General features: G+C 35.2%; 2 protein-coding genes across 2 annotated transcripts in view; one reads left to right on the top strand and one right to left on the bottom strand.

The window, feature by feature from the left end:
- The first annotated feature begins 7,456 nt into the window (after window positions 1-7,456).
- On the top strand, window positions 7,457-8,502 carry LOC120485497 (aerolysin-like protein). Its single transcript, XM_089129614.1, has one exon. It carries the CDS (start codon window positions 7,548-7,550, stop codon window positions 8,385-8,387), a length of 840 nt encoding a protein of 279 aa, XP_088985740.1. The 5' UTR covers window positions 7,457-7,547; the 3' UTR covers window positions 8,388-8,502.
- Window positions 8,503-21,363: 12,861 nt separating this feature from the next.
- LOC148998550 (uncharacterized) overlaps window positions 21,364-22,990 on the bottom strand; it is an 11,232-nt gene continuing 9,605 nt past the window's right edge. The window contains exon 6 of the mRNA XM_089131755.1: window positions 21,364-22,990. This exon is cut by the window's right edge and continues 1,114 nt beyond it. The gene's annotated coding sequence lies outside the window, so the exon portion shown is untranslated.

Here is a 22,990-nt window from a genome sequence, read left to right as displayed (position 1 = left end):
TAACTGCAGTTTTGGTAAAGCATTAATTATTACAATTTTTATGACATTCAAGACATCCTTTGTTATGTGACAAAACATCTTATCTTAAATGCGTGTCGTTTTAGAGAAAAATGGTAGTCGTTTGTACAGTAACTGCAAAAAGCCCTAGCAAAAGTCATTTTTCTCAGTTCTGCACTCTGTGTAGTTACTGCCTTTTTGCTTTGTAGGGCAGCATGGACATTTCTGTTATGGGTTCGGGGCGGGTTCGAGTCTTCCTGTCAGACTGTCAGTGTCAGAAAGAAATGTGTGTTTCTGAATGTTTCTTGTGCATCTGTGGTGTGTTTTATTGTATATTATACATTAAATTGCTACTATTATATTATACATTAACTGCGTTCTTGTTTGTACAAAGCTTGTGAATTAGTTGGCTATTCAATATGGTAACAATTCACGTGACAAAAACGAAGGACTCAAACCGAAGACTCGAAAAAAATTGAACTAATCATTTTTTTCTCTCCGGTACTGAGAGCATTGACTCTAACGGACTGACAGGAAGAACGAAGGACTCAAACCCGAAGACTCAAATGAACTAATCATTCCTCTTTCCGGTACTGACAGGAAGAACGAAAGACTCGGATCCGACCGAACCTGAACTCGAGACTCGAGAGATGAACTAATCGTTAATCTTTCCGGTCCTGCTGTATTACACACAGCACGGTCCAGCAGACACATCAGAGTTAGACACTGACGAGTCAACAGCTAACGACTCGAGACATGAGAGGAGGAGAACAAACGTGATAAATATGAAGTTGCAAAGGAAAGAACGTCTCGGAACTAACAGGGTCAGACTGCAATAGCCTGACAACTAATCAAGTAATAAAACTTCGCTTATAATTTGGCTTTGGCTGCATTACCCTGTAGTTTTTTTTTATTTTTATATTTTTTACAAATGTAATCAAGATTTTCGTAAGTACTAGATGTGTTGGGATATTTATTACGACATTGATTTTAATTATTAAATGCTGCAATTAACGAAATGACTCAAAAGAAGATTTGTTCATTTTGCTGAACGAGACTCAAAGATCCGAGTCAGTGAAATTATCTGAACTTCCCACTACTAATAACAACGACCGTTACAGCCGAGTTTTTTCCTCCCCTGGGTGGAAACGTGTCAAATGGCTTCTCATAAATGTCATGTTTACGATTATTTTAGTTTTATTCTTCAAAGCTTACAACTAGTGTGGCTCTTGTCCAGCTCCTTTCCCCCAAGCCAAAATATTTCCACACATCAGCTTTTAACGCAAAGAATGTTTGGATTTGGCGCTCTGTTATGTGCACGCAACCCGGTCTCATCCCAAGACGTCATATAACTGACGTTTTGGGACGTCTTTTGACCATACGTCAATATTCGCCTTTTTAGGCCCCCCTTAAACGTCGGTAGATGAGGTTATGGGATCCTAACTCTACCCCAGACCTAAACCTAACCCGTCACCTAACTGACGTTAAAGGTAAAGCGTCAGTTGTATGACGGCCCGGGATCGCCATCTACCGACGTTTAAGGGGGCCCTAAAAAAGCAAGATATTGACGTATGGTCAAAAGACGTCCCAAGACGTCAGTTATATGACTTTTTGGGATGAGACTGTGTTAGTGCACGCCACAGACGGTCCGGCCACTGCACTTCCGCACTTCAGAGTTCCGTCTTTCGCGTTCCGTCAATATTACGTTTTTATAAATGTATATCTAAAATATAATTTTTTTTTTTAAATCGATTTTTGACATTTGTGAATCGATTCAGAATCGTCCATGTGTGCATCGCGATGCATCTAAGAATTGATTTCCCCCCACCCCCTAGTCTCTATCTAATATTATTTCGGTGAAAGAGTCTCTATGTGATGGGATTTATCTGACCTCAGTGACGTGAGGCCGCTGGCAGACGGTTGGTTTAGCCAGGCTGTCTGCTTCCTGACCTGAGCCACAGATTGTCATGTTTGAGCTCTAAGAATATGAACCATATTACTACAGAGAAGAACAGCACCAACTGGGATGAATACCATCTCTTTTCAACAGGACAGGTCTACATGGCACATGGCAGGCTAACATAAGGAACAAGGAACCGCATAACAAACATGAATCAGGAAGCAGGAAACAAATTCAGCAAATTCAAAACCAATGAAACCTTTCTAATGATCTTAAAAATCTTGATTAGCAGGTTCAGGTATTGCCCTCAAGACAGGTGCAGGGGGCATATTACAGAAATCTTATCTGTTTGGTAACCATGGAAATTTCTGCTGGGTCAAAACCCCGAAAAACTATCTTAACTTCAGGACAACCACACTGGTATCTGATAACCTCAAAATCATTCGAAAACCAACTGTACAAATCACATAATAATGATGTGCTGCAATTAAGAGTTAATTATTAGCAATTATTAATTAAGAGTTGAACTATTTTGTTGATTTTAATAATTTTAATCTCCATTCTCCAGCTGCTGCTCTTGGTTGTTTGGTAACAGACCAGAGATTTGATTACTGAATCCAATGGAGCAGTTTAAGATTTCCTAACCACAGATTTTACAAGATTTTGTCAAATAAAATAAGAATCCAAAATCAAGTTAAGTTAATTTGCTTCTGCACTACGAATTTTGAAAAATCCTAAATTAACTTGTCAGATACCGGACCCTATTTTAACGATCTGAAACACAAGTATCAAACGTGAAACACAAGTGTGTGGGCAGATCTCGGGCACTGTTGCTATTATACCGGCGAGATGAATTACTCTAGCGCCCGACGCAAATCTAAAACGGGCTGATCTGAAGTAGCTTCATTATTCATAGGTATGGTTTGGGCATAACGTGAAATAAACCAATCAAAGCGCCATCTTACATTCCCTCTTAAAGCAGACATGCTTGTTCCATGGCGGATTGTTATTATAATGGCGAATTTGCCAGACCAACCCGATCTCACGGGAATTCGTACGAATTTTACGAGGTGGCTAACAGTGTTGTAGTCGAGACCACCTCACTCGAGTCCGAGTCGACACCGAGACCAGAGAGAGTCGAGTCCAAAACAAAACCGAGTCTATAGAGAGTCGAGTCCGAGTCGAGACCGAGACCAGTGAGGGTTGATTACCTAATTTACTTTTATTTACTTAGAGAAATACTTTTTTTTTTACTGAATTTACTTAGAGTTTAAAAAAATATGATCAGTTTAGGGTAAAAAGGCCACATAGTAGGTGGTGTTAAAAGTAATTTTATTACAATTTGTCATGCGCAGTTGCGCACTAGAAAATCACCAATCACTGGGCGTGTCAATCAATTTAAAGAAATATTTTATTAACATACATTTATAATCATGAAAAATATTTTGAATTGAACTCGAGTGGACTCGGGAATAAATCCGAGTCCTAAAAAAAAAATGTTCGAGTACGAGTCAATTCCGAGTCCAAATGCACACGAGTCCATGACAAGACCAAGACCATTAAAATATGGTCTCGAGTCCGAGTCCGAGACGAGTCCGAGTCTCGAGTACTACAACACTGGTGGCTAATTCGTAACAATTCATACGACCTCACTCGTACAAATTAGAACGATTTTGCTAAATCGTACATATTTTACGAATTGGCCAATTGGTATGAATTCGTACGAATGACCTACCCCGACCCCGCCCCTAAACCTAACCATCCCGTGGGTTTAGACAAATCGTATGAATTCGTACGAGTGAGGTCGTACGAATTAGCCACTTTTTAATCACTCGTACGAATTGGTCGTGAGATAGGGTAGGCCAGACCCACGCCAGGAGCGGTTCACAGCTCAGGAGACCCATAGATATACATAATAAAGGCTAGATGGCCAATGGAGGTCGACGTCCGTTTTGTTTTAATGGTGCGTGTATTTTTTTTAAATAACCATAACTTGCTTAAAAACGTCAGAGATGTAGTTATGACACTGAATACTTATGAATCGTTATAACCATGGACTTCCATACGAAAATAATTATAGCCACGTTTGTAAGAAAACAAACCCTTTTTAAATCCATCAATATTTCAGTAATACAGAGTATTTGTGTTTGTGGGTGCAAGATTGGGCACCTTACCTTAAGATATAAAGTTTCTGTAATATTCCCTGTGGACTAGAGTAATAGTTAGTGATTCATAGGCTGACCTCTGTTGATAATTAGAAAACTATTCTACTTTTTTCTACTTTTACATACACTCTTAAAATGGATGTGTTAAAAACAACACAACCTGTGTTATATCTTAACACACCTGTGTGTCTAGTTAAGGACAACACATTTTGTGTTACTTTTAACTCAACCAGTGTGTTATTGTTCTTAACACAGGGAGTGTGATTTCACTAAGTTTGCACTTTGAATTAGATTAAAATGTAGCAACTGACAAAATATTGTGTGTAAATAAGTTTTATTTACACTGGTGCACTCTTATAAAATGATTTTGTAAATAACACAACCTGTAAAAAGAGATGTTAAAAATGACACATGCTGTGTAGATTTTAACACATAAAGTGTGTGTGCTTAGGGACAACACATTTTGTGTAGATTTTAACACATGCTGTGTAGATTTTAACACATCTAGTGTGTGTGCTCAGGGACAACACATTTTGTGTAGATTTTAACCCGTTTTGTAGATTTTAACACATGTAGTGTGTTTACTCAAGGACAACACATGTTGTGTCAAATTTAACACACAACCTGTGTCGTTTCTTTACACATCTCTGTGTTTATAAGGATTACACATTTTGTGTTACGTTTAACACAACTAATGTGTTAGACAGCAGCAGTGTGTTGTTGAAACCTTTTACACACTAATGTGTTATAGTAACACAACTTGTGTCAGATATGCGTCACATGTGACTGTAGTCGGAGAGTATTTGCCAGAGTTAATTCCCGTGTGCTTACAGAAGTGTTTGGATGAACACTGACACGTATTGGTAACTTGTGTTTATGTAGTCCAGTGATGTTTAATAGAGTTTGTTTGAACATTTGGATGTTTTAAACATCATTAATCTACATAGACAAGCTCTTATTGAGAATTAACAGAGGTTTGATGTTTCATTTCAGTTTTATTTCAAGTCACCAGAATCGTGATTAATGGCTCCTTTATTTGGGCTCTTGACCCTTTACTCTTGTTTTAGTGTTTCTCTGTCAGCTGTAACTGTATTTTAATAAAATACATCTGTTATAGTGTCAGAAAATATGATCAGAAGGTTATTGATGATGTCATAATTAGCAAGTTATGATCAAGTTTTTGAGTATATGGATGGTGTGCTTTATTTTAATGATGTATTGTTAGTTCTGAAAGTTTTGTGAAATTACATCCAGCTATCCAAAAGTGCAGAATGACAAAAAAAGTTCAAAGCTACAGCAGAAACCAGTCAAACACAGATATCAAGAATCAGCGTATGGATCTCAATAATGGTGACAAACGAAAAGTTTCATGCCGCAATGCATGCTGGGACTTATGGATGAGCTTTGTACTAGAGGCATGAAGCTTTGCCACCATTGTTGAGAGTCATATGCTGATTCTTGATGTCTGTATTTGACTAGTTTCTGCTGCAGCTTTAAACTGTCTCTAAACATATTTTTTAAAGAATTATAACATAAGGTAACATACACCATACTATCATGTAAACACTGAGTATCTGTAGTCAAATATAAGTGATCAAATATAAGTTATCTCTTAAACATTAAACTTCTCTTGCTATGTTAAAAAACATCATGTTGAATAATGATCAGTTAATGATCTTTTTCCTCAAGATAATTTCAACTGTTTCAGATGTGCAATATAAATACACAGAAACAGCAAACAGAGAAACGAATGGTAAAGAGTGAAGGGTCAAGAGCCTAAATAAAGCTGCCACTAATCACGATTCTGGTGACATCAAAACAAACATTCAATGAATCGTCAACACAAAACCTGGTAATTCTCAATAAGTGTTTCTGTAGACGTCTGACAGAAATAAATTGTTTGTTATAATAAATTAGTTATTAATAACAAGTGAAATCAGCATTTGAAAAAAAAACATTGAAACCGAGGCCTGGTGTGATTGGCTGCCAAAAACACTCATTAATCTGAAGTTTTTTATGAATTAAGATTTTATTTATTTATTGTAATGTATTGTTTCATTTATTTTAGAGCTTGTTATGGGATACCATAGAAAATATACTACCTCTAATTAGGTTCATAAACACAAACTTCCCTCCACCCATTAAAATTCTATCCAATTACATTTTAACACACATTGTGTGTTAAAAACTGCACAACTTGTGTCAAAATACCATCAAAACATGATGTGTGTTGTTTTTTAACACATCTCTTTTTAGAGTGTAGTTTTGCATTCATATTTGCATTCAGACCTGACCTTTTATCAGAATGTTTCTATTACAAGCTGCATTCCTTATGGTTTTAGGCCTATGGCATGCTACTTCGTGAGGTGGGGGTTGCTGATTGCACTGCCTCGGGTGGATAGTTTTAATATGGCACTCTACTCTGTGAGGTGGAGCTGATTTCCCTGGAAATATGTATCAATCACTCAGGGTGTGTTTTAGGGACTGTCTGTCCCCTTCAGAGCTCTATTTAAGCAGAAGACTCTCCAAACACATCTCACTTTTCCAGCTTTGACCAGACGAGCTGCTCTTGAGAAGACTTTCAGACTGCAGTCATTCAGGTAAGTATACTATCACTCAAGGGCACTTGACTTAAGATGTAGTTAGCTAACAGTTTCTAATACTTTGCATTAGATTATTCAACCCAATTTTCTGGAATTTCTGAAATTTTCCCAATTTTACCGTAATTTACTACATTTACTTACACTTTATAAGTGATCTTATGAACCACTGACAACTCCTGGATTTCTAGTTTGTAAATAATGCTATACTTAAAGCCTGACAACACTATATGTTCAGTTTTCTGATATTATAATTACACATATTAAAGTGTGGCAAAACAATAAATTGTTTTGGGAGTTGCTTGGTGCAAGTAAATGTTGGTATTGTTTCTATACTGTTTATGTGTCAGAATATATGATCACGTAACATATAGGCTATAGTCTTATACATATATAAATGTAAATGGACTTAAACTTCCAGAAACCTGTAGATTAGTGGACTGGGTTCAAACATTCAGACAAAGTCGAAGTGAAGCATTCACATGACTGGAAAGAAAGTTTGGCTTCGTTTTTCGTTGATCACGTGTTTCTCTGAAAACAATACGCGCTTTGAAGTGTAAAGTTGATGCTAATTCTGATCTTTAATATTTATTTTTTTTCAGATAGTTTTAATTTGAAGATGTCCTCCACAGATCTTGTGCAAATTGGTGAAAATGGTGAAAATGAAATTGGTGAAAATGGAGATGTGGCATTCTTAGTTGGTGAGAACTCAACCGGTGAGAACTTAACCGCTGAGAACTTAATTATAACTTGTAAAATTGTATATTTATATTATTTTCAGATTCGCCCAACACAACAGCTAAAGTAATTGGTGGAAATGGAGGTAATCTATTCCGATTTACTGGTGAGAACAATGGTGCCAGTTTAAAGAAGATCAGAGTCTGGATGGGAGACACATGTATTAGGGCTGTCAGTGTCGAGCTTTCAGATAGGAAACAACAAACGTTTGGTAGCCCAGATGATAACCATACAGATTTCAAGTTTGCACCTGGTGAGTGTTTCACCTCACTGTCCCTGTGGAGGAACGAAGCAAGAAATCGTCTTGGAGCCATCAAATTCACGACCAGTCTGGGGAGAGAATTTAATGCAAAGATGACAAAGCAGACATTAGAAACAGAATATAAGATTGATGTCGGCTCTGGGTTTTGTTTGGGAGTTATAGGAAAATCTGGTCAGGAAATCGACTGCATGGGATTCATGTTTCTCAGAGCAGAATCAAGAGTTCTCACCGATGTCCACTATCCCACTCTCCACCAACTGAAACCAAAGGTGGCGCCAGAAGAAATCGAATCCTTCACTTTCAGGAACGACTCCTGCACCACTCAAAAACAAAAAGTTGAAAGCTCAATGAAAATAACTAAGACATCTTCATGGTCAATGAGTCAGAGTTTTACTTCGACCGTTAGTATGGAAGTGAAGGCTGGGGTTCCAGAGGTTGTTGAAGCTAAAGGAGGATACATTGTCACCATTGGAAATGAAAGCACTTATGGTCTGGAGAACACAGTTGAGACAACCGAAACTCTGTCTACAGATGTAGATGTGCCACCACGGAAGAAGCTGGACGTTTCCGTCACCATTGGCAGAGCCACTTTTGACCTGCCGTACACCGGCACAGTGAAGATCACCTGCAAGAACGGCCTTGCGTTTGCCTATGGAACCAGCGGCAGATACAAAGGAGTCACTTACACTGATATCAAAGTGGAGACTAAAGAATCTCCTCTGTAATGTCAAGCCAGATTGCACATGTAATGCACAAGTTTTTTTGATTGCTTCTAATCTTTAAATCATGTCAGTTGCTTTAGATTCAGGCTTTATTGTATTTTTGGTGCGGTGTTTGGGTGTCCAGTCTAGGGGAAATATATATATATATATATATATATATATATAAATGTATACACTTTTTGTTGTTTTCAAAAAACATATGAAACAATTACTCAATTATTCATATAGCTCACATTTTGTGTAATCACTTTAAAGTAATCTGATTAAGTAATACTGTGTTTAAAATGACATTTAATAAATAATAAATGAAAATTTGATTAATAAACTCTCTATTGAAAGCATTGTTCCCTCTAACTATTCATTACTTTACTCTATTGGGCAACCACACGAGCAACGTCTTTATACCAGACCTTAGAAGTGACAAAAACTGGTGAAATCATATAGTTGTAACTTTAAAATAATGTTAGTCTGGTTCTTTTGAATAAGTGTGAACCCTGTTATCTGAACCCTGCTGTGAACAAACAAGCAGAGCGAGAACGCTGGAAAGACAAAATCTGATGTGTTCACCTGAAATATCAAACACAATATGGAACAGAGGCATGTAAACCAACCAAATATGGGACAATAGGTTACATGATGCACTGCAAAAACTGAAATCTAAGGGGAAAAAAATACTAGAAAATACATCTTTTTTTTTTTTTTTGCCATGAAAGAAAAGTCTTATAAAATGCATTGCACACCAGACTCTTAATATAAGAAAATGTTCTTCGGACTTGACAAGTAAATGTACTTATTTTGAGGTAGATTTCACTAGACACAAAAAGTGTCTATAAAAAGTGCAAGTTTTTGTGCATGTTAACCCCCCAAAAAAGAAGAAGGAAAAAAAAAAACGTGTTTCACCTATCAGATGTTATTGTAGGAGACCTCTGATGCAAATAATGAAGGGTTTTTTAAAAGAAAGATGTTTTAGTAAGTTTAAGGAAATGTTGTAATATTTAAATGTTGGGCCTATAGCATTTTCAGCATTTGCACTCACACGGTCAAATATACAGAACTACTAAGGGCTCAAATGAAGTGTGGATTGCTTACATAGCATAACAGTAAATATTATGAAAAATAATAATAATAACAAGCCAAAAGTCATATTTGTATGAATTAGAATTTATTAAAAGTAAACATTACATACAAACAGATTGAAAACTGTCAAAGAAATAATGGCCTTTACTCATTCAATTCATTAGAGGCTTTATTGCATCATATACATGTCACTTTACTCAGTTTGGGTTTGGATTTGCGATCTCTAACCCAGAAACATAACTGGAGCGGTGGCCTGCTTCAGAAAGGAGGTGAAGTGAAAACTCTGAATGTGTTCACCCTGAAATAAAGAGGATGACCACCAACAAAACTTAACAAACCTTGTTCTTACTCCGGCTTTAAATTCTGTTTATTTCCAATAACGGACCGAACAGCTTTTCTCACGTCTTTCTCCGCTGCCATTACTCAACTCAAACTGACGTGCAACTGTAACAGGGACAGAATGTGTTCTGTTAAAATGTATGTATTGTTATAATTTACACAAATAAGGTTTCACATATATCTACTTGTCCTAGAATAAGGGTGTTTTTCCCTTTAATTGTTGTGATGTCATCATGTGTCTGTAAATTTCCTGCTTTGTCTCCACCTCTTCCTCTTGAGCATTGTTAATGCACTGAGGAGGTGAGTTATTTTTGGCTCTTCTTAAATCTTAGGTAATCTTTACTTTAATAATTGGTTTTATGTTTATCTTTTCACTTCAATGTATGCATATTGCATTACTCTACATACCTGTATGGTTATTTCAGTGATTTTGTCCTGATTGTGTTATATTTTTGACTTTGATCCATATACGTGGAGATGAAAGCACATGGTGACTAAATGTACGTCACATTTGTTTTATAGTGATAGGAGCGTCTCACTCGAGACTGTCCTATGTGTTTTGTGTATCAGAGAGTAAACCAGTGAAACCGCCGCCTGTGGTCCAGTTATCTACACAACGCAGACAAGTATTATTATAACTGGTGTCGCGAGCCACCGGTTACACAACGTCATCGTTCTCAGCCACTCCCTCTATTCGCTGATTGGTCCTACAAAAACCTAGACGTAGTACTGAAGGAAAATGAAATTGAGCAGAAGTGCGTGGGAGGGCGCAGCCAGGCTAAGAAACTTAGTGGTGAGAAACTTTAAGAATATTTTGTCAAGAAACACTTAATTTAGGATCAGTATGTGAGACACACAGACCGACTATACTGACCTGACCGTCGATCCATGATGTGTGAATGAACAGTAAGACACTCGCGCTGACAGACAGTAAGATGGTTTATTTTCAGCACAATTTTGGTTTTTGTAAAACCATAACAACACACATGCCTTACACAGTTGTAGTGTTAAAGGAAACAAAACAGCTGTAAAAATAGTTAAGTTCTCAAAATGACACATGGAAAAGCATAGCAATTGCTATCATCATTTGAACTGAAAACAGTAATAAACAGCTAAAATTTCTCAAACAGAAGAAACAGAAGAACAACAAATCCACATTCACTGATTCACTAATGACCAGATTATATGAAGCGTTCATAAAAACAAACGAGAATCTCAGAGCTGAAAGGACTATAATCAGTTGTAAGTGATGTTAGACGATAGAAGTGAAGCTTATGAACATGTTTGCATTCGTCTTGGATAATGACGCTTATGTGAAACATCCGAGATTAACTAGGAATGATTTCCAACTAACTTCACTTTTAAACACAACTAAAGTCTACCTATAGGGCGAATGCTCTTCAACCTCAATGTAATCATGATGCCAATATGTCGGCGGCTAGCAGGTCTCATCATCTTTATTTGGCGGTGTGTTAGTTTGTGTCTGATAGTGAACAGGCAAACACTTGTTACCAACGACATCACAAGCTACAACCACATAGCTCTGAATCACTTTTACATCCACAACTACACACGGCTTCCACTGCTGTATTTTTGTGACGATGTACACTGTGAACGTCGCTCTGCTGGTGCACAGGTTGTCTTTGTATGAATTTGTGTTTCTGTCTCTGAATCTGATGCCTCCTCCATTGCAGATATTTATAATGCTATTCTCGTTGCGGACAAAGGACTGTTGAGAAGGTCTGTCAGTGCCACAAAGTTTCTGCTTTATTAGGTAGTTTGACCAATCCATTAGGCTGTTTGTATCGAAAACATCTGAGAGAATATGTTTGCGTTTAAACTGAGCATAAGCATTGTTATTCATAGTTGCTAGGCAGGGAGAATTGTTAATCTTTTCACACTGATCATTTCTGTATCCGACACATTCATCCAATCCATCAGTGAACATCAGAGAGACGAGGAGAACGAGGAGAACCGCAGATCTCATCCTGAGAACAAGAGATTGACAGACACTTCAGCGATTAATCACAGAATGAACAACTTCTGATACGGCTGCATGCTTTTCTGAATATCCCTGACTAAAGTTAATAATAATAATAATATTTTTAACTCTTATTTTGCAGCGAAATATTGCCACATTCATATTTAGTACTGTTTTTCTTAATTATTATTAATAATAATATTTTACATTATTATGGAAAACCACATGAAGCTGCTCTTTTGATGACAACAGATTAATAACTTGATGTAAATATTCATAAAGACTAGTTGTAACAGATTAAAATGAGGATATTAAAGACAGTAGATGCATTATTAAGATGATCTTCAGTTTCTGAACTGTATTATTAACATTTGTACAGTGTATATATTTACCTGTATGCCGTTGTTGAGCTCGTGGAAATGAAAGAGTGTTGTTGAGTCTGAGCTGGAGTTCGGAAAGTGTGTGAGATCCTCATTTCACTGAGTTTTTGTTGAGTGTAAAAAAGGGAGGAGTGAAAATGAACCTGTTTCTTAGAAATGCACCGCAGACATGGTTATTGCAATAAAGCAAAACTTAGAGGATGTTTTTGAACTTTAAGAAATTCAGTAACACTTTAGGTTACACTTTATTTTGATATGAAGGGCCCTGATGACTTATTTGTTTTAAGTAATTAAAAAAAAAATAATTTCTTGTCCATTTGTAAATAAAAATACAATATAAAAGAATACAAAATACACTGTTTTATGCTTTTTTTTCATGCATATTTTAAAGTTATAAATTAAATAAATGTTGACCTGTTTTTATAGGATGTTGAATAGTTTGTTTGTTTTGTGAAGTAATAGGGGAATTAAGTTGCGTGTTATACAACACTTAATGAATTTAAAAACAATTGTTTAAAGCTTATGCAGTTGATAAATAATTAACATTTAAAATTCAGCTGGCATTTTACATATTTCCCAGATATAGCGAATACAAAGATTCATGGAACTACTGTAAAAAATACAGTTATTTACTGTAATCAGAGAATACAGTAAAAATATGTAAATTAAATTACAGAACTATACTGTAAAAAAAACAGTAACTGGCTGGCAACCCTGCTGCCAGTTTTTTACTGTAAAATTTACAGGAAAATTTTTTACAGTGAGACATTCTCCTAACTATAAGTAACTTTGCTGTAACATGTCAACTAACTTTAAGGTATTAGTAGACTCTGTTTAATATCAGCTAACACTTTATTTTGTTGGTCCCTCATACTGACTACACTGTAAAAAATTTCTTGTCAAATTAACAGTAACTTACTGGCAACAATTATCCAGTACTTGCTGTATTTCATTTAACAGTAAAATTACCGTAACACTAACAACAGTACTGTTAAGCATACTGTAAATTAAATAACATTATTTTACTGTAATTTCTTACCATATTAAAGTACAGAATTACACTGTTAATTTTTAATAATACTGTGTAGTATGAAATGTTATTGTATTTATTTTATAGTGCTACTGTGTAACCTGTAGAAAATCCGTAGAAATATTATTTAAACTGTTAATGGGAAATAGAAAAAAGAACAATTGAAGCTTTAACTGCACAAGGTTTATTGTGTATTTTCAAACACATTAGCGCATTTATAATATACATTTAAATACATTAATACAATTAAATACATTAATAATAAAAATGTAATATAATACAATAAAAATCATGCATGACAATCATGAACAATTATGCATAAATACATGCAAAAAAAATATCAGGTAAAATAGAAAAGATTAAAGGGGTGCTATCTGATCAATCTATTAGAAAGATAGTTCATAACAACTCATCCACCCACTCCCTGCTGGGGTAAAACAGCTTAAACTAGTCTAAGATTGTCTATTGGTTTGAGATAGACTGTCTAACTGGTCAGTTGCTGATTTTAAAGGGTTTTTGGCTGCTTTCTATCTAAGGGACCAGATTTGCAGGGCTGCGAGACACATATAAACTTATAAACTATAAAAGCTTTGACAAGTAAACCACCAATCCAGATGAGTATTACAAAATGACAAGTTATCCAGTGTCCTTTAAAAAAAAAAAAAAACTAAACACAAAACAACCTCATCATGCACATGTGCCATGAAAAACTTGCATTATGGTATTGATAATCATTTATATGTAGACTTATGTTCTAACTTTTGCAATAGGAAGTTTTCTATCCAAGCTTTTATGCAATTTAACCTTAAACTGTACAACAACGTTTATTTTCACACAACAATTCTTAACAACTTGCAGATAGACAAAATTCACAGATGGATAATAATCTGTTTAAAATGTTCTCAGTGGGTCAGTGCTGGACCAAGGTATAGTAGTAGTAGTTAGATAAATAGAATAATTAAATTAGATTAGATTTACAATTCATCGGTCGTCAAGATGGATAGGGGTCTTCTTAACATGCACAGCTCACACCTGTGGAAAAGGAGAACAGACAAGACAGTTAAAATACAGTACGTTTTTGTTGTTGTTGTTTTGGCTAAACAGCAAAAACAGACAAAATTATGTCTAAAGTGTAATTCACTTAATACTAAAATCTTGTTTGTTGGACTGTTGTTTAAAATCAATTGTTAAAGTATGTTCATTATGTCCTCAGTTGTATGCTGTGTAATATAATGCAATGCTATACTGTTCAGTGTTGTGCATATGTTTATGCCACAAGAGGGCACTAAAGTATAGGCTATGGAGGATGCGTTTGTATTATTATTATGTTTGTCCAAGTTGATTTACCGTAGTTAAGAGGATCATATTACTGAGAGAATCTTCATTAGAGACTGATGTGTCAGTGTCAACAGCTGAAATAAATATGCCAAGAACGGCTAAAGATAACTCATCTCTATCGTCCACTCTTTTCTTTTGAATGCAACGCAAGCTGAAACATAACTCAACATCAATTCATTTACGATCACGTGAAAACGTAGGTTAAATCTTGCTTGTGTGATGCATGACTTAATATTTTGGACAAAAATACACCTGGGCGCTTTCCGTGGTCCATCAGTTATCACTGAGGTAACGTTAACGTTAAATGGCAGAACGCCAGGTCAGGATTTACACGAAGAAAAAAAAAGCGTGAAAAAATCAATAAGAGGAATTGACACTTTAATTTTATAACAATAAATCCGAATCCTAACCTTGGATATCCGATTTCAGGATATCGATTTTCAATTCCTAACCCCTAGTTATAAAATAATGAACGTGCAGGCGCTTTCACCGACTTAACGTGGTAAATAACAAAATGATTAGACCATTTTGACCTTATAAGAGGTTACATATGAAATATATGTTAATAAAATCACATATTTAATCAAGTAAGTTAGGCTATCAAGATGAAAGAAATCCGCGTCTGACTTATGCTAGGCTTATAACATTCCGCGGCCAGTTCTTTCTAACGTTAATCTGTTAACGTACACAACTCATATGGTTTGCATAAAAATATGAATTACTAACCAGATATGTATGGCAAAAACGTTGCCGACAGCGACGCGATGCACGGCCTGCGCGTTCTTACAGAGAGAAGGGAACTGAAGAGTTCTTCATAAAATGGCAGCTGGTTGTGGTTATTTTTCGCGGTCATTTCGTACTAATGTATTTGAATTTACAGTAACATGCCCCAAATGGCTACATTGAAGAGTAGCCTATCATATAGATATTATATTAAAATGTCTAGAATAGATTAAATTGAATGTAGAAATCGTGGTCAGCTATTCTAAAAAACTTTAAAGTTATTAGCTAGAATCCGTATACACATTATAAGAATTATTACTTACCAGATGAAGAAGTTGCAGGTCGGCAGAAAAGACAGCAGCACCACTGACACGACAGAGAAACTCTTCCAAAGTCAAATATGCTTTCATGCACACCCCACTGACATAAATTATGTCATAAATTATGACTGTTAATGGTCAACCAGTGCTACATTTTTATTTTAAATGTAAGAATAACATTAGTAGGCTAGCAATTTTTCCGTGGAACTGTGTGTGGTGTTTTTCGCGGTCAATTTGCACTGTATTTAGATTAACAGTAACTGATAATTTCCCAGAATGCATTGAAATTCTACAGTAACATACTGTCAACTGTGTGCACAGTACATAACTGTTGAAAAAACAATTTAATACTGTGAAAACAACTAAATCTACTGTAACTTACTGTACATAGATTATACAGTAAGAAACTGTTGAGAAAAACAGTATAATCCTGTGAAAACAACAGAAATCATTTACAGTGTAAGTAACTAGTCAACTTATTTTCCATCTAACCTAACAACTAATACTCTAATGAGAGTTATCTGACATGCAGTGGAAAAGTTACTTAGTCAATTAGTCGAAATAAAGTCACGCTTTACAATAATGTTCAGTTGTTCACATTGGTTAACTAAATTAGTTTACATGATTGAACTAACAATGATACATACTACTAAATTAATTTTATTAACATTTACTAATATATTAAAATCAAAAGTTGGGGGTGTCCATATCAAATGGTCACTGAACAGTTGAATTTAGAAACATTGTTAAAGGTAAACATTGTACTCTCCCTCATGTTGTTCAACCTTCATCTTCAGAACAGAAATTAAGATATTTTTGATGAAATCTGCGAGCTGGATCACTCCTCCATACTAGTCCATAGGCTTCTTAATGTAAGGGATTGAAACTTGTTCCCTGAAAAGTTATTAAAGACGTCGTTAAAATAGTCTGAGTGACTAGTGGCTCAACCTTAAGTTTATCAAGTGACGAGAATACTTTTTGTGCGCAAACAAATGATATACTGTAACAGCAGCTATATGCTGTCACAAATGATATAATTACATGTTTAGGTAATATTCAGCTCTATTTGTCTATCATTCTCTCTGAAGCATCTGATCCCATAGATCTACAGGATATAATTGCAGAGACTCGGTTGCTTGGGTTTTAGTAAAATTAGTCAAAATTGGTTCAATAATTACTTGTCAGAAATTGTTTCTCAGTTGAAAACTTAAAGGGGACATATCATGCAAAATCCACTTTTTTAGCCTTTTTTTTTAGCTTTTTTAAATGCATTTTGTTGTATATTTGGAGTGTTTATAAGTACAAAAAATATGAAATTATTCTCTTCAGGTGCTTCGTTTATATCTTTATATTCTGTTTTGGTCATATTTTTCAACCTGTTCAGATTTTTCTGTTTTCTATGACGTTTTTTGAACAATTACATCACAGTATTTGCAGCGGAATGGACAAATAAAGACATCCGGTCCAAAACTTCGAGCAATCCGCCATTATTATTTATCGCTCCGATTTTGTAGTCCGAGCTCGATGCAGAAGCTACGAGAGGGCTAGTCAAAATGTTCAGTTGTTGGATGTACGTTAGTGACCTGAAGCACTTCAAGGATTCCCACTTCAACAACCTCCGCCAGTATAAAGAAGGGTTTGCCGATCGACTTCGTCTGAATGAGCAGCCTGGTCTCATTGTTAATACGTAGCTATTTTACGTTTTTGCAAAGATAGAAAACGTACTTTTTAGTACGTTTGGATAGATGCTGAAACGTATAATATAGACGTATCTGCAACATTTAAACGTAACATTATTACGTTTTTACAGCTACAAAACGTAAACTATTTACGTATATTCTATATCATAAAGATATATGGATAATTTCCCTTTTTACTATTTTATAGATAAATGTAAGATCCCGTAACCCTAATCCCAAACCTAAACATACCCATTTTATACTTAATGTAAAAAAGGATAAAACGTAACAGACAGGTGTTGGGAAAGGGCAGTTTTATTAACAATATAGCATTAAAATATATTTTGAGACACCAATCCTACTCCTACCCCTAAACCTACCATAACAATTCCTTAAAACTACGTAAAAAACTACAATTATGAAGAAAAACATAACTAACAGACAAGTATAATCACAATAATTTATTTATTGCGAAAATGTCAAAACCGATACCAAAAGCCGTTCACATGATGAAGCGTTGCAGTCGCAGTCTTCTCTCTGGCAGTATTGTAATAGTTTTGTATGAAGTACAGAGCAGAAATTAAATTACTAATGAAAATGTTAATCCGGCTTGGTTCGCGCTTCTCCATTTCAAAATTCAAATGAACTAAACTAACCAACCGTCTACAGTCCTTCATGTCGCAAACTGTGACGAAGCAGGGAAGAGCCAATGAACGTTTGATATCGCTGCCGTAAAAGATGACGTATGGGCGCAATATTTGAATTTGAATTCATCACCAGCGCGGGGTTTGACTTTGACTTGTAACGTTACGGTCGCTGCTGAGAATGGAGATCTGGATAAGAGGCTGAAATCGCTGAATTAGGAGTTGTTTCTTGCAAACAACTATGGATTCTAAAGATTTGGATTACATCAAACTATTAAAATTGATGTCTTTTGTGAATTTTTGTTGTGTTTTATAGGAGAAAACGCTTTATGTGTCTCAAGGTAAATAAACTATTACAAAATGGTTGAACGAGTAACGTTAAAGAATGTATTTTTAAGGTTTTATAGTGTATTGTTTAACACCATGCAGGCGAAACGAGCAAAATGTTAATATTTATGAGTATTATATCAATAATGCGACTGAAAACTTCATTAATAAGACAGGGATGCAATAGAGTCAAAACATAATGCTACGATATTAATATGCATAAATTGTGATACGTACAATGTGTACGTCGGTGGATTTGTTCATACGTAAATAAGTTACGTTTTTGTGCTGTCAATACGTAAATATTTTACGTTTTAGTACTGTAAATACGTCAGTATTATACGTTTCTGCGCATATAAAACGTAATTATATATACGTATGATAGAACGACACTTTACGTACACATACATACGTATTCTCATGAGATCACGTTGGAATGAGAGGTAAATTCCTTCTATCTTTGGAGACGACGAACAGAGCATTTCGATAAGCTGTAAATATCGTTAATAAAAATAAAGTACTTTCTTAAAACACATGGTGGTCATGGTTTAGCAGTACCTTTGTCTTTCTTTGTTTTTGTTTTGAAGGAACGTTACACGTCTGCAGTATTATTCTTCTTGAGTTTCATCAATGGTCATTTAGCTGCTTTTCTAAACGCATCATATTATCAATACAGATGTTTGTGGTAAGATTAGACCGTAGTCATTTATCTTGTCAGTGTGCTTGTTTTAACAAGAGAAATAGTCGACTTTCACTAATAACACAAAACAGTTAACTCACATACCAATCTATCCATATGAAGAGGTTGATCTGCAGGTTCGTCGTCTTTATCAACTCGCTCGCTCTGGCTCGAATATGTAAGGCTTGATGGACAAGTCTTCTGTTGTTGACATTTTATTAACGTGTGAATAAAAATGTTCTTTGAAGGTATCGTATATAATCGTATATCTCTAATCAAACTACAATAATGGCCGAACGCGGGGAGTTGAACCGACCGTGAACTCATGGACCTGGAGAGCGGGCGGGGTGTGACGCATCTCCTTTTTATTTAAAGGGGCCGCTTTGAAACGGGTCGCTCACAGACGCACATCAGATAAGGGGCTTGTGGAGCTAATAATGAGGAATTCAGACCCAAGCATTGCAGTTATGCTTTATATAGACCACAACGGTATGATTTATATGTAAAAATGAATGATTTAAAAGCATGATATGTACCCTTTAAATACTTACAAAATTAAGAATTACGCTTTACAGACTTTAAGCACGTGTAAACGGGTAGTGTTTTCTTTAGCAAGGAAACATATCTAGCTAGACCCTCCCTCCTCCTCCTCATGCGCACACTATCCCCCCAAATCCTTCAGTCGGTTATTGGCTGGAACAGTTTGTTATGTTCAGTGGAGCGGGTTAGTTTGTTTGTGTCGCTGTTTGTGGAGCCTGAGATGTCTACAGTGTGTTCAAGGAAAAGGCTAGCGGATGGTGAGGAGATGTTTGCTGTATGTGACAAAAAATGTTTTGGCCTAAAAAACACGCAACATCACTTAGACTCTTATCTATATCACCATAGGTGCGTTCCATTCGACAGGGTTCCTAGTTCCTACGCAGTGTTCACCGCTCCCTACTCCCTGAACACGGTTTATCATTTGAAGTGGACTTCACTGACTTCCTGTGAAGTGATGTATCGATGTTCCCTTATTCCCTATGCCGTTTGCAGTGCCCTTCGAACTGAACATGTTTGTTCCCTTCGAATTGGAATCTCACTTAAGATGGCAAAATACCCTGTAAAGTCCACTTCGCAGTCCACTTACGGTCGAATGGAACGCACCTCATGTGTTTTTTAGACCAAAACATTCTAATCATTAGAGCTCCTTTATTATACACTGTAAAAAATGATTTTTTTTGGTGAAGTAAATAGTGAAAAAACCCAATGTAATTTACTTTAAAAAGTTAGCTAAGACAAGAATTTAAAAAACTAAGTAAATTCCATATCAGTACTTAATTCAAGCCAGTAGAAATGAAAGTGTAAATATCAACTCAATAAAATTAAGTAAACATTACTCAACTTTTCTGATACTGGGGTTCCCATCAAGCACTGGACCTTGAATAATTAATGAGGCTCATTTTTCACTGGTTTCCAGCTGTATTTACACTGTTTTATCATTGATTTTTGTTGTCAGTTTTAGTAAATTGCCATTTTGTGACATTTCGAGTAAATTTGTTTGCTCAAAATGACACATTCAAACACAAAAACGACCCATCAAATGTTACCGCCATAGTGTATTGTCTACCAAGTATTGAGGTGTTTGCATTCACCTGAGGCTTAATGTCTGACATGATGTATAAATTACTTAGATGATCTAAGTAAAGCACATATAAATGACTAATAAAATTCAAGATTAGTGTTTTAGTGAAATGTAATACAAAGGAAATTGATATTAATCAACCTTTTACTAGCCGAATTAAAATTACTTATTTTTTGTAAATTTTACTTAATTCCATATTCCAAGTAAATTTAACTTAAAGATTTCTAATTAAAGCTACTGATAAATATGTTTAGTTTTTTACTTGGCAAATCTTTGTAAATTTACTAGCATTTTCTGAGTGAGATAGTTTAGCAAGGCTTTTTCAAGTAAATCCTACTCCAAATTTTTTACAGTGTACATGTAATTATATGACTAGATCTCCATCTAATTGTTTCTATTCTGAGTTTGGCAAAACAGCCTTTTCCTCTTCTCCGTGCATTAAGATCTGCAGTGTAAATCAAGTTAAAACTCATTCTGGTCACGGGTCTCATTTCACCCTCTTGTGGACATGGAGACATATTACAAATATAGGGAAGAAAAGTTGAAGCAACTAAGACATCTTTCTAGAGATGGAACATGACACAATATTAACATGCCACTGAATTTGTATTTCAGGTTCAATTTTATCATTCTGTAAAAATTCTAATTGCATGTGCGTCCCACAGACATGTCATTTCATCCAATTCATCCTGCAATGAAACAAGTTTATGTGAGTCAGACATCGGCTGCGATCGGTGAGAGTTGATCAGGAGCTAAAAACAATGACATGATGTCAGACACTTTCTGATTCCTGATGCTCATGAAGTGACGTGAAATAAATGCAATATTTGTCAAATACACAGATGTTTCAGAGACATTTTTATTCTATAAGTTATGTAGACACGAGCTCTGAGCTGAAGACCAGAAGACTCGAGGAAGATCCACAAAACTGAGTCTGAGTGAGTTAGAGGAGAAGTGGGAATCAGCCGAGTCAGATAACACAGCAAAGGAGTTATACTTGATAATACAAAATCACTAAAAACAGGAATATACAGGAGATAACCCTTCAAACTTAACATTGAGAACCGAAAAACTGGAATATTAATCCAAGGAAAAAAGAAAAAAAAAACTAGAACACATTCAGAATGTGATAATCAATGATTAACCAGCAACTACAAGAGAACTTAAAACAATATACATGTCACACATAAAAAAAGTAATATTTTATTGTGCTTATTATTTATTTAAACTTTATTTTACATTTAAAGCCAGTTTGCAAAACATAATGTGTCATGATTAATATAAAAACTATAAAGAAAACAGTCGAGTCTTACAGAAATTAATGTCTTAGAGTTGTAAGTGTATCAAAGATAACACAGTAAAGTGAGTTATACTTGTATAGAGTTATACTTGATAATACAAAATCACTAAAAACAGGAATACAGGAGATAACCCTTCAAACTTAATATTGACATTAACAAGAACCAAAACACTGGGATATTAATACAATGATCAAACCAAATAAACTGGAACACATTCAGAATAAAAAAATATACATGTCACACATAAAAAATTTTGTATTCTATTGTGCTAATTATTGATTAAGCCTTAATTTTACATTTAAAGCCAGAGCAAGTGAAATATAGCAAAACAATAAGTGAAAAATGATTTGCAAAACATAATAAATGCGTCATGATTAATGTTAAAACTATAAAGAAAACAGTCGAGTCTTACAGAAATGAATGTCTTAGAGTTGTAAGTGTATCAAAGATAACACAGTAAAGTGAGTTATACTTGTATAGAGTTATACTTGATAATACAAAATCACTAAAAACAGGAATATATACAGGAGATAACCCTTCAAACTTAAAGTCCCCGTGAACCGGAAGTTGCAAACGATTTTTCTCCAGTGCTGTGACGTATTTCCAAGTGAAACGGAATATTGAACAGAGGGCAGGATTTTACTCTAGCGCTCCTCCTCTCGGTTTGAGGGGAGTGGTTAAGCGTTTCCCCACCCAAACTGTGAAACCTACGTCATCAGAAAAAGAAACCGTTCCAGAACGGAAGTAACTTTTCAGATTTTGATTAAAGATTACTAAGGTAAAACATTTTTTTAATATATATTCACTTGCACGGATTAATTGTTCACCTCAAGACTAGTAATATATGCGCTAACAAAGTAAATAGGTTCAATTTTGATTTCACGGGGACTTTAACATTGACATTAACAAGAACCGAAACATTGGGATATTAATACAAGAAACAAACTAAATAAACTGGAACACATTCAGAATAAAAAAATATACATGTCACACATAAAAAACAAAACAAAAAAATCTTCTTTTTTTTTCTACACTCAAAAAAATGATGTGTTGGCTTTACTTAACTTTATTTTGTAAACAAGTTCCACCGGTTGCACATAACTTTGTTTTGGCAAACAAACATAATTTGTTTATGTAACTTCAACATCATGGAAGTCATTTTAAGCC

The sequence above is a fragment of the Pimephales promelas genome, chromosome 1 (genome assembly GCF_988280905.1).
Source record: "Pimephales promelas chromosome 1, fPimPro1.hap1.1, whole genome shotgun sequence".
In the NCBI taxonomy this organism is placed as follows: domain Eukaryota; kingdom Metazoa; phylum Chordata; class Actinopteri; order Cypriniformes; family Leuciscidae; genus Pimephales; species Pimephales promelas.
Note: the sequence above shows the minus strand (reverse complement) of the source record. Positions and strands in the feature narration are given on the sequence as shown.